At 47.4% G+C, this 13,592-nt stretch overlaps 1 protein-coding gene across 2 annotated transcripts in view; it reads right to left on the bottom strand.

Moving 5' to 3' along the window:
• Positions 1-5,445: 5,445 nt before the first annotated feature.
• Positions 5,446-13,592, bottom strand: part of LOC142576583 (focadhesin) — a 429,785-nt gene continuing 421,638 nt past the window's right edge. For both annotated transcript variants that reach the window (XM_075686768.1, XM_075686769.1), the window contains exon 36: positions 5,446-5,671. In XM_075686768.1, the coding sequence (XP_075542883.1) occupies positions 5,528-5,671 (144 nt within the window). In that variant the 3' untranslated portion in view covers positions 5,446-5,527. The remainder of the gene's footprint in view (positions 5,672-13,592) is intronic.

Here is a 13,592-nt window from a genome sequence, read left to right as displayed (position 1 = left end):
ATGGCAGGGCTTTTTCTAATGCAAATATTATAATAATGCAGAGCACGTGCCTTCTAGCAAAAACCAATACGCACAGAATCTAAATGCTTAAAATGCTGCAAATTAATTCCCACCAATGTTTTAAAAGCAGTCAGTGCGGCAAAAAGTTAAGATATGACACGTTTTCGCACATGTTCAACCACGTGGCGACGCTTTCCTTTTCCTACCAAAACAATATTCCCTATACCAAATCACACACAGTAAAGCCACTAATAAGTATTAGTCTTGCCACTTCAAAGCTGCTATTTAAAGGCTGTAAAGACTTAAAGGGACCCTGAAACGCTTTTGACGATGTTCTACAAACGTACTGAGTCGTTAGAGTAGGTCCTTCTGATCATTAATTTACACATCTAAGTGCTCTGCGTAAAGCGTGTAATTTATTATAAGGTTTTAAAAATGCACATCGCTGCCGATCGCAGCGCACTGCTCGGCGGAATTTTAAGCCGCCCCTACCCATATGACCGAAATCATCCATATGACGTCAGTGGGGCGAGCTATCCGATTGGCTGAACAGGGCGCGTGATCGATAATTTTTCCAACTTTATGGTAAACAAATGATCCTCGTAATAGTTGGAATGTTAGTTAATTTGTTTTTTATAAAAAGAAAGTAGCATAAAGAGAATGCACAAGAACAATTTTTCAGTACACTTAAGCACTTCCGGCACACAGCAAGTGTCGTCTGCTTGTGTTACAACGTACTCCATTTTGACGAGAGCTCCGCGGTCAGAGTTGGTCTCAGTCTTTTCGCGAGCACTATGATTCGACTTTGTTGCCTTGTAGACTGCAAACGTAGCGAATGGCAATATGTCAAGCTGCGACATGGTGTCCCTCTGCAAGGCAGCGTACGAGCGAACTGGCTGCTGCGCATCGGACTGCCGCTATCCGATCGGCGCCAGGATTTGCGCGTTTGTGGCCGTCACTTTACACCGGAAGATTACTAACGGAAAAGCGTTTCGCGAGTCCCGTATTAGGGCAAACGTAAGCGCAAGGGGACAGGGTCTGGCCGCTTGACTGTGCCGTAACGGGATGAGCCGAGATGAGCAGAAGGGCAAATGTGAATGGTCTGCACGGTGCAGCCACCTGGTGGCATAGAGCTCAACCATACACAGTAGCAGCAACGAAGCGTATTCTTCTTTGCTGCTGGTGCGTATTTTTCGCAGGAGTGTAATCATCAACACGTTGTTTTTATAAATGTTTAAAATGTTTTTCACTTGGTTAGAGCAATATTAGCGCTTTGTTTGGCTGGTTAAGCGCTGCGCCAACAAGTGTCTGGACCGTGCAGACCGATCAGGCCGCTCACGTACGTCTACGCCAAAGTTCCTTCATCAGCTTGACTTAATGCCTCCAGTCATTTGCCGAAATGACCAGCTTGCCTGTGGTTAACGGAATACCAGACACGTTCGGCGCTACGACAGAATGCTCGCAACGCACGCTGCTTCGATAGCTCTCGCTTGGGGTCGACAGCCAAGCGGCTAGCGGAGAGGTTCCGCGCGGGCGGGGGTGGGCTCCAAAACAACCGGAAGTGGACGATGTGACGTCGCATCGTGACGCAGGACCAGTGAAGGCGGAGCTTAGCCCCGCTCGCTCGGCGAACGAGTTGAGGAGGGAAAGCATGGCTGGGGAGGAGGGTAACTTCTAATCGCTTGTAACTCCATTAATACGTACCGCTTCACTTAAATTGTGGTGCGAATGTTCTACTTAAGCTGTACCCTACGCGTCTACAAAATTTGTCCGAACCGTTTCAGGGGCCCTTTAACGTCCCGACCGGTTGCACGTGTTGAAGCATGTGGCGCGAAAGGACGCTCTGACTATCCTGCAAAACCAAATAAACACGAAACACACCCGCGCACACGAAAAAAGATAAAAAAAAATAAAACCGCCAAAGTATTATTTGAAGGCTAAAATAATGTGCAAATCGAAAACAGAAGCAAGCTCAAAGCATGCACAAAGAACTTGATTTCGTCGCCGCCACGGAGCCCTGGAAGAACACATCCACTCGCCACAAAATCTCACCATGCTCTCACTGTGGACAGACCGCGCACGCACTCCACGCGGTGCTCCGCGGCACCATCCCGCGCGCACCTTTGCGTTTGCTCGTATGCGCTAGCTGGCGTGTCCATTACGACAGCAAATATGTGGGCACACCAGGCGCATTTTTAGCATCGGCGTCACCCTGATGTTCCGCATAAAGTGCAAGGGCGATAACATCAGCGCCACGCGCCGTACGCTGCACGTCCGAGTGAAAGCGCGCGAATGGGGTTGAAGGATGGCTGCTTAATCTCACGCGCGCAAGAGGAAAGTGCCGCAAGCAAGGCACCGAAGGGAGGGGGGAGGGGGCGTCCTACTACCGCGGCTGCTGTGCATGGTGCGGCCCCCATCCCGAAAGTAGTGATGGAACAGCCATTTCACCTTTCGGCGCAGGTCTGGCCCAGGCTAAAAGCCGATTTGGCCTAGGAGCAAGCACTTTTGGCACAAGGTCCAACACACGTGTGCTTACCATCATCAGCAGCAGCTTATTTTATGTCCACTGCCCAAGATGAAGGTCTCTCTCCCTGCGATCCCCAATTACCTCTGTCCTATGCCAACCGATTCCAACTAGCGCCTGTGAATTTCTCTCCAATGCTATTCACCGAACGCTTGGAAAAAGTATTCAAGCTATTAAACTGGGAGGCTTAGGAGTAAGGTTCAACAGCAAATATCTTAGCAACCTTAGATTTGCAGATGACATTGTCCTGTTCAGCAACACTGGGGATGAGTTACAACAAATGATTGAGGGCCTGAACAGAGAGAGTATAAGAGTGGCATTGAAGAATAATATGCAGAAGACAAAGATAATGATCAGTAGCCGGGCAAGGGAACAAAAGTTCAGGATCGCCAGTCTCTAGAGCCTGTGAAGGAGTACGTTTACCTAGGTCAATTACTCACAGGGGACCCTGATCATGAGAAGGAAATTTACAGAATAATAAAAATGAGCTGGAGCATATTCGGCAGACATAGTCAGATCCTGACTGGAAGCTTACCATTAACATTAAAAAGAAAGGTGTACAATCAATGCATTCTACAGGTGCTGATATATGGGGCAGAAACTTGGGGAGACTGACAAAGAAGCTTTAAAACAAGTTAAGGACCGCGAAAAGAGCGATGGAACGAAGAATGTTAGGTGTAACATTAAGAGACAGGAAGAGAGCGGTGTGGATCAGAGAGCAAACAGGGATAGTCTACATTCTAATTGATATTAAGAGAAATAAATGGAGCTGGGCAGGTCATGTAATGCATAGCTTAGATAACTGGTGGACCGTTAGGGTTACAGAATGGGTGCCAAGAGAAGGGAAGCGCAGTTGAGGACGGCAGAAGAGTAGGTGGGGTGGTTACCATATACGATGCAAATATTAACTGATATAGTCAATATGTTATGGAGAAGGGTTTGCGCAAAGTTTACCCTGCAAGCGCGGTCAGGAAAGGAAGCGACGCTCCTCCACATCGTGTGTCAAAGTTCACTTATTGTAAAACCAGTGATAAAGTTCGACAACTGCAACATTGAAATAATTGATACTGTAAAAACGCTAGGAATACTTTTCAATAAAAACATGAGCTGGGATCCTGATGTTAGCTAAGTTACACCTCACCTAAATAGGTGTGTTGGTGTTCTAGCAAAATTTCGCTCACACCTTCCCGTATCCGTAAAATTGTTAATTGATAGCACACTCTTCTTATCACATCTTAAATATTCTTTCCTGGATTGGGAAAATACCACATCGTCTAACACTAGCAAACTGCATGTGCTACAAAAGAAGGCGTTACGTCATGTTGCTAGTGCTGATTACATTGCACACACTACTGACCTGTTTCGTCAGTTTAAAATTGTTCCCGTGTCCAAACTTTAAGAATATTTTCTATGCATAAGATACAAGAAATCTGTATATAGCTGCGAGCATGCATTTCTTAGCATATCATTGCAGAAAATGAATACCATTGTATATCCATTCTGCAGTAAAGAGTATTGACACGTGCCATTTTGTCGTACTGAGCATGGGCGGCAAATGTTACGTAATGCACTTGCAGTTCTGTTGAACAAATTAATTTTCCAAGACGTTCATGTGGAAATGTGAAGCATACGTAACATACGAGGTTTTCATTCCATGATGTCGGTACTCTTTTACCACTGCTGCTAGTATGTTATGTATTCATAATTATTGTCAAACTGTTCATATTACATTACACTTATAACACTAGAGGTTGACCTCCAATGATAAACAGTTAAAGTTCCTTGTTAATGTATATTGTAGCCCTTTTTGGATGCTTTGTATATGAGGGCTCGGGCTCTTCTAGAGTGAATTAATTTTCACTTTTTGCCCGAGCATTCTCGCATTGTGATGATGCAAATAAATTTCAACTTCAACTTCATGCTCGGCAAAATTTTTCGCTAAAATGCCGTTTTGGCACAGGATGGGTTGCTCTCGGCACAATATGGCGCAATTAGCGCAGCTGTTCCACCACTACGAAAGCGACTTTCGATGGGGGACACTGCAGTGAGTGCTGAGAGCTTCATGTACGATGCTTTCACCATTTAGTTCGCATTGAAGCGAGAGCCACCGCGCAGGTAAATTCGCTCGCTGCTGCTGCAGCGCTTCCTCACTCCAGCATTTTGACAGCAAGTTACACAAGACCTTTCGCCTTCCGAGTCGGTATGGACGAGAGCGCGGCTTGCAGTCACTGTGGCGGCGAGGAGACTATAGAACACGTACTTTGCCACTGTCCTCGATGCAGTGCGCGCTGGCTGTCACTAGCGACCGCTTTGGCACGCCCTGACGACAGGCCACTTTCAGAGCAGTCAGTCCTGGAACGTCGACATGTCATCGCACCAAAAGTCGGTCAAGGCTTTGTTGACCTTTTTACGTGGCAGTGGCCTGTTAGAAATACTACAACGATCCCATTCCATCCCTTTTCATTTTTTTCCGCTTTTATTTTTGTTAACGCTCTTCTTTCCCCTTTCCCTTCCCCTAGTGCAGGGTAGCAAACCGGGGGTTTTCTCTGGTTAATCTCCCTGCCTTTCTCTCATTTGCATCTCTCTCTCTTGACAGCAAGTTTCCGCGATCGTCAAGTGAGAGGTGTTCGTGTTTGCTTGTGTGCGCGCGACACCATGCTTGTTAACTTTAGTAAGTGAATGTTCAAAAACCACTATCCTTACTTCGTACGGCTTTATACTAAATTGCTATAAACTGCGACTTTTTTAAAGAAGGTCCAGTAAATGCCCTTTGGTGTGTTTCCACTACTGTGCTCATGTTCCTTTGTCCCAAGAGCACACTTGAGACCCCACACTGCATTGACATGTGCATCGCTCATTCAGTGCTATCACTAGCGTAGCCTAGTAAGGGAGCCATTAGGGCAAACCAGAATCCAGAAAACACCCTGCAAGAAGCCTAGAGCAAGTGGCATCCAGTTTATGTGGTGGGAAATGTGGCAAGGCACAGTTTATTTGGCGCAGGTTTCAGGCACGCAGGCCTTTGAGTAGCTCGGTCCAAGCACTTCCGTATTCGGGCACAGATCGTAGACGGCAGGCACAGGAAAGCAGGAGCTGACGAACATCAGTTGGTATCTCCAATGCCAGCATCTCGGACAGCCAGTCCAGCACCTGCACACCGTGAGCGAAATGGAGTCACTTATTCTCTCAGTTGAAGTCTCGAAACATGGCCCTAAGTTTCTTGGTTCCTCTGACAAAGTCACGCTGAGTGTCGCCAACAGCGACAAGTCAACGTCACACGGTGCAGCACTGACGATAGAATAATGTGTGAAAGCAATAGAGCTGTGCAGATAGATGCTAATTCTCAGGTTGGGTATATATTGACGACTTTTGTGGAAGCAATGAAAATGCAATGACAGGCTGCAAAAAAAAAAGAAGGAGAGAAAATACCAAGCATCTAAATGTAAAAGGCATCTTTAATAGCTGGTAAATAAAGTTTGTGTCACGTTGTAGTGATGGTGAAGAACACAGTAAGAAAACTGAATCACGAAATGAACTCGGCGAACCTGTGCCCACAAAAGCAAGTGACATTCAAAGCAGAACGATAGCGGCGAGCACAGTCGGCGATTGTCCAAAATCTAATCAGCAGATCAAGCACGTCGGCTTTCATACATGACTCGTCAAAGGTTCCAGCATAACCGCTGGTGCCCGCGTGCCTTCCAGAAAGTACTGCACAATTCATGTTGTGCACACAATCAGGTTACAAAAGAGTCGGTGACAACAGTACGCAGCTAGAACATTCAAGAAACTTCCAATACATGCAAGCACGCCCTGTGTCGACCGATAAGGATTAACATTTGTTAGACGGTGAAAAATCAGTCACCAGAGAAAGATAAATACACGAGTCAGAGCATGATCTATTTTATAGGGAACACACAAAAAAAAGATTTGACTGGTGTGGAGATGCATTCTTCAGTATTCGTTCTTTCAGCACAGCGGGCACTAGATGGCCGATAGCCGTCGCAGACCATTAGCTAAATAACTAAGATGGATTAGTACTTTATAATTACTGATTTTAACACTAATGTTGCAATGGTAGTATTGGAGCAGAACGCCACCAGTGGCGAAAACAATTCACATGGTTTTAAATCCATTGTCCGCTGTAGAGATACTGGTTATCAAAATTTTCCTTTTTGTCGCTCCGATACCAAACTGGGTGCTCCAAATGAGCCTGAACGACTGCCCACATGAAGCTTCCCACCCTGTTTGGTTCTATTACGTCTATGGGTTGACTGCCTGTGCGTGCCTCTTATTTCGTGAAAATCGTGTCTTGGCGACTTAACGCTCAGCAGGTCATTGCAGCGAGCCGCTGTTACCCACGAGACCACGGAGAATAACACCGTGGGCGGTGTTTCGAGCGCTGTGTTTTGGTATCAGAGTGAAAAAGGGCCAATTTTTGTCAATGAATACCTCAACAACGGACGGCGTTTTAAAACGCTGCTCTGAGGCGCCCATTCTTGTGATAAGCGTCGGTGTACCTCGGCGTCCCTCGTAACCGAGCAAACGAGCACAGCAAAGGATGAAAGAGCGATCGCCGACTGCAGCGGGAGGTGAAAGACGGCGATAGTGAAGAGAGCGCAAGGAGGACCGCGGAAAAAAAGCATTAGGCGGGAAATGGAGGGGGGTATATTGAAAGGGTAAGGATGAAAGAAGAGTGCCGCACGAGACTAAGAGATGGCGCCATAGTATTAAGGCGAGGCTCTGACGTGCCCATTTCTGGGTTGAGCGTCCCCATTCGTTGCCACGTAAACATGCCGCGCGTTCATCGTCTTCTTCCACAGCTGGCTCCAATCCCGCTCATCATGCCAGCGTTCCCATACTGTTCGTTGTGCCCGTGCCACTGCTCACGCCTTCATCGTCCTCTTCCACAGCTGGCTCCGATGCTGCTCATCATGCCAGCGCTCTCATACCCTGCCCCTCATGCCCCTCCCTCTGCAAAGGCACTGACGGCACTGGCCCACTGCCAGTGAGTGCAATGATTTGGTTTCAAATTCTTTGCCTCACTATATCATGAAATGAAAGCATGTATACAGTTGCGCTCAAATCTCGCATTATGGAATATCGTAATTGGTGGGAATTTTTTTTCCAACCACATAAATTGTTTTTGCCTTTTATGGCGTCCTTCTCCAATACTTAGTTAGCAACACTGGTGCTAAAACCAGCAATTAAAATGTTAATGAACCAATCTTAGTTAATTAGCCAACGGACTACGCCGGCTATTCGACCATCTAGTCTCCGTCGCACTGAAAGAACAGATAGTGAAAAAGGACCATCGAATAAGTTAAACCATACTTTAAGAAATCTGTTTCCATTAATATAGAATGCGCTGTATATCATCACTTTGTAGTGATGGTCAAGAACCAGTCAGCGCCAGTAGCTAGTCATGAAATATTGCCTAAAAATAATTTGCATTTCACAGTAGGTCCTGTGCATCGTCTACCCATGGGAGACGATGCACAGTCCTTCTTCGTGACTTTGTTTAGGTGGCGATAATCAACACGTAAATGCAGGGTTCCATCTTTCACTAATGCTATACTGTGTCCCAGCTAACGTTAGCCAAGCTGTTCAATGAAAAAAAAAAGATATTAAAGAAACACAGGTAAATAGTTATAAATACCTCGGCGTTTGGTCATCAGAGATCTGACGAAAAATTACCGCACTTCTTACAATCGTACCTCGCAGTGTTTCTTTTTAATCATCTTTTATCAACTTGGCTAACATTAGCTGGAATACTTATATAAAGGAGACGCCCAGGGACTCACGGACGGCTGGATGATTTCGACCCACAGCATCTCGCCTACTTGATGCTTTGTGGACAATCGTTCTCGTCTTGAATGTCGCTACAGGCTTTGACGGAGTAGTCTAGCAGATTCTTCGATTAGGCAATGCTTAGCAACTGGTGCTTGTGGAATCTTTGATCACAACATAAAGCAGTCCTTCCATCATTGGATAATTACAAGCTGTTCTTGTTTATATCCGAGAAGACTTGGATTAATACGAGAAGCTGGTTCCAGAACTTCTGCCATCGAGTAAGGTAGGGCGGAATCCGAGAGGACAAGCGCGCATTACTGACTGCCCTAAATTCTTGCATGTATGCCATCTTCATGCCCTCACAGCAGGTGTTGGTCGCATTCGATGATGCATTACTTTACCTGCTAACCCATCAGATTTAAAATTCTAAACATCCCGTAATAGGAAGAGTGGGTGGGTTGTAGGCATGCATTGACACAGGAGCAAACTTGTAACAGCAGACACTGACAAGCAACACATTGCCTTTGGATCGCACCCACTTTGCTATTGCCGATATCGCCTGCTTCGGGAACTATACTACGCAAAGTACTTGCTCAAAGCAATTACCCCACTAGTATAGGGCATCTTGCACTGCCCAAGAAAGCGGCAAAAGTGTTCCACATAATTCCGTTTTTGAGTCCATGCTTTATAAATCTTGCGTCATTCCATCCGTCAAGACTCATGTCCAAGCAACTTATTTTTCATAGAACATGACACATTCGGGAGAACTTACAGGTATGCATTACGTCTGCAGCTGCTTCTGCGCTCACAGAAAGCATTACGCTGGCACGAGGCGGGATAGCACACTGAATGTTGACTGAAGGCACGGTGACCTATCCGGTAGTATCACTTGGTCCCTGCACAGCGTCATATCAACTAAATCGTTCTTAAAGTCCATGACTGCGTCGTGTTGGCACAGGAAGTTCATGCCAGAAATTACGTCCCGTGAGCACTGTTGTATGATAACAATGGTTGCAGGGTAAGTCTAATTATAAGCTAACTATTGCTGTGTGATGCCGGTCAGTGTTATTAGGTGTCATCCAGCTGTCCAGATTTGGGGGCCTTCCCATGCAACCTTGCATGCCGCGCGCCGCGCAACGCATTCCCGGCTGTCACCACGAGTAGGCCGCGGGTGCAGGGCACGGCAGAAGAGGCTGCCACACGTGAACGTAAGCACGAGCGCTATCGTGCCCGTAAGGCCAATCCCGTGTATCGGCAATGACATACAGAAGCCATGTGGGAGACACTTGTGCAGTCGAGATACCTACTGGTCTTGTGATCGTCAGCATGTACATCAGACCGAACATGCCTCGTCGTGACCCAGAAATGTTCCTGGCAGAAATGATGAAAACCTTGAGTACGCCGATCCTTGTGTGCGGTGATTTTAACATAGATGCGGTGAAAGAGCACAGCAAATGGATCAAGAGTTTCATGCTAGATCGCTACTTTTTAAAATTGAAGACGCTACAGGGACCCACAATTCCACACCGTTCCTGCACAGATCTCACATTTACAAGCAGACTGTCACATTACGATGGGAGAGATTCTGACCGTCTACCACAGCGATCACAAGGCAATACTGTGCAAGTGTAGAATTGTCCATGAAAGTGTGAGTGTGTGCGTGAAATCAATGGCTACATGATCTAAAATAAAGACTATGCAAGTTAAATGTGTCTTGATTCAACTTCAATGTTAAAAAAATACAATTCTAAACAAGCAATCAAATCACATATGCATTTCTTGGTTTCATTGCATGGTCGCTGGCTTTGGACTTTGATTCAGTCTGCATTGAAGGAAAGTTTCGCATTCAACTATCTTTCTTTAAGAAATGGGCTTTGATTTTTCAATTTGGCGGTGCAAAAACCACTGACGACGGAGTGGTCGACTCGCGAGCCCACCAGAGAGGTGACCGTGTGGCCGTTAAGAAGCACATCGAGATCGGTGGTTGATGGCTTTCAATTGCAGTTAGGTCGCGGAGTCGGATCAGGCTGTGTCACACTGTCCCACTACTATGACTCATCGTCGTTTTCAGGTGGCATTTTCATTACTACGTCGTCGAGATGGTTCTTGCAGCGTCTTCAACGGCAGCAGTGGATCTTCAGCATTTCAATGCTGACATCGGTTGCTGCTTTCAGGTGTCCGGATAAGAGGCAACGAATCGGCCACGGATTGGGCTAGTGTACGGTCGGTGCAGCGGCGATACGTGTAGCAGCTCGGCGACAGCAGACGTCATCGAGGTCGCCACTGACTTGCTTCGAGGTAGTCGGCGATGCCACATGGTCGCTCACCCAACCGTGGACGCGGCACATTGACAGCGAAGCCTCCATCTCCCTGTGTGGGCGTTGGCGGTAGACGTGGCCCACTCAGTTATAACGCAGCGAACGGTGGTGGGTTGGGGGGCTCCAAGCATCCACCTTCCTTGAGAAATTGTGCAGGATGACGGCCGCCGAAGCTATAGTGGGGCACAGGCACGGAGCGGAAAAGTGACTGTGGCAGTATAGTTGACCGCTTCTGGCTGAGACTGCAGTCCTGGAATTCCTAGAGACTGCTGGATAATGTCATGAGTGGTGCCAGACACCGGTAACTAAAGAAGACGAGCGTACAACCAGACAGACATTTATTGAGGCGAACTTATTCCCCGCATAAGCAAAAGTGACTAACCCAGCAATTTCAGCAATGTGTGCAAGTACGGGCGGCGAATGCAAAACAGAGAGCAGCACCCATGTGTGGGCCATGTGTGGGCAGTACTTAAAGGCTGTCAGGGAACATGCGTACAGCTATTGCGAAAGATAGCGTGAGTTGCCCCTGATATGATGGGCCTATCGTATGGGTACTACACAGCTGGTATCGCAGTAGGTTTACGCGAGTGCTCTCATGCAATGACACTCATTGTACAAGAGTCACTGGCACACATGCTAAGTCCGAAAGGCATGTGACAATATCAGAAGTCAAAGAAACCTGTCGTTACGAAGCTGGGAGTCCTGATAGTATCTCCGAGTTCATAGGAGTCTAATGTGCTTGGACTTCACACTTCTGAGTAAGCATTTGGCAGTCGTGTTGTCTGGTTCGCATTTACTATGTAATTACGGTGGTCGTAGCTTCCACCGAAAATTCTGCGATGGTCTCAGGCGGGTTGCTTCATGCCCCAAATCAGAAGGTCTTCTGACATTCAACAGGGGCGGCATGACGCAGTGACGGTGAAACAGGTCAGTCATCTGAAGATGGTGATGATTTCATTCGGCCTTCGAGCAGCACTTCAGCCCTTTCTCTCCATACGACGCTCGTGAAGGTCTGCAGGAAGCTGTTGCGAAACAGTTCCCATGTTGATAGGATTGACATGATTCCCTAACCATGCCCGAGTGGTGACATCCAAAGTAGGCACAATGCAACTTGTCATCGCAGTTCAATTTGTAGCGACCCTTTCATATGTCTCCAGCAAACTTTTCATCATCAAACGATGACACCCGAAACATCGGTAGTTCCCTGATTTGCTGGAGCATGATAGGCGACACTGGGGCTTTAATTGAGGATGTTTTGTGGTCCCGATCATCCTGGTTTCCTCAGGCAGAAGTTCATGTGACGGCAGCGATCTTTGCATACTACGGCTTGCAGAGGGCGTCCAGCACACAACAAAGCAGTACCACCAGATGTCACCACGCTTAAGTCATGGTAAAGGACCAGGCAGTGCCAAAACTCTGAGTCACGAATCTAACCCTTCACTTTTCTTTATTGGGCGAACTTGTGCGCACAAGAAAAAAAAAGCAAGTAGCTCTCAGAGCACAACATAGCGGCGAGCACAATCGATGGTCCTCAAATTCTTATCCAATGCTTATAAAAAAACTCAGTGCCCTTCCACTCTGTGAAGGATGACCAGCGAAGTAGTGTATGTGGGCACCTTAATGGTGAACAGCACCTCCACCGTGGGTTGGCCTGGCAATGCAACATCTTCGATAGGCGCACGTATGGGGAGTGCTTAACGCCTGCTTCACCTTCGCCGCGGATCGGCCCGGCATTGATGATATGATGATGATATTAGTTTTGACTTGGCTAGCGCCATCTCTCAGTTGCATACTTTAGTTCACAACACCATCACTACTCTTATTTTCTTTGCACAGTGGAAGGTACAGTTTCCCTTCTCTAAGTTTATATAGGTGTTCTGTGGTGCAGTCATGTGGGCAGAGAACAAAATTACATAATTTTCTACTGTGTTCCAACGTGAGATCATGCTCTGTGATCTGCTTGCATCTGCCTCAGTGTTTGCATAGCCGACTTGTACTGCTAGTCAGGTGTTCTCACGCACAGCGCACTAAATCATGCACTGCACAAAACGAGACAAATGCAACAGCTCAAACGTGAGGCAGGTCTGCGTAAGTGCGCCACGTAGCAAACTGGCGGGGGAAAAAAATGAAGGCGGGGCCTTTGACATTTGCATCACGTGATCTTCCAGCTCCAGCATGGGTACAGTGGCTAGAGTGGGGAAGTGTGGTTAGCAGCACGCAACGCCTATGAAACGCATGGAAGTCACCCACAGAGGAGCCACGAGGGGGCGCATGCTGATGTTTACACGTCGATACTAGGCTGCAGAAAATGGAGGCTTTCCAGGAAGAGCTTCTCAAACAGGTGCAAGAGCTCAAAAGTGAGCTAAACAGTGAGCGTGATGCACGGATGGTAGTTGAAAGGAGACTTGAAGCAGCCGAGGAAAAGCTGAACAGGGCCGCCATTGTGAACAAGAATGTGCGTGACAATGGAATGCAGACCCCCGACGCGACAGGCGAGGGAGTGTCAGCGACATATGTGGAAAGCATGCAGCATGAAGGGCTAGCTGGAAAGAGCGGCACCTACCTTGAGGCCGCCACGCAGAAAAAGCAGGAGCCCAGGGTGCTCTCATACAAGTCCGAATCACGCGGAAAAGGACAAAGGGAAGCAGGGCAATGTAGGAGAGAGTGAAAGGGTGATTATCGCCGGCGACTCAAACCTGGGTGGGTGCTCAAAAGCAATTGTGGAGAGGGTGAAAGGCGACAAAAGAGTGGCGGTAGGGACATTTCCAGGGCGGACACCGGGTTTTGTCATGGAGCGAGCAAAAGAAAAGCTCGCGGAAAATGCCCACGCGTGCAACCTTGCCATAGTAGCAGGTGGGCTAAATGACTTCCTAAACAGGAAAGGGACAGGACTAGCCCAGAGCTTGGCGAAGGGGGTGGACGACTTGCACGAGCTATCCCCTCAGGTGCAGATCGTGGTGTGC

This window comes from Dermacentor variabilis, chromosome 3, assembly GCF_050947875.1.
Source record: "Dermacentor variabilis isolate Ectoservices chromosome 3, ASM5094787v1, whole genome shotgun sequence".
Classification (NCBI taxonomy): Eukaryota; Metazoa; Arthropoda; class Arachnida; order Ixodida; family Ixodidae; genus Dermacentor; species Dermacentor variabilis.
Note: the sequence above shows the minus strand (reverse complement) of the source record. Positions and strands in the feature narration are given on the sequence as shown.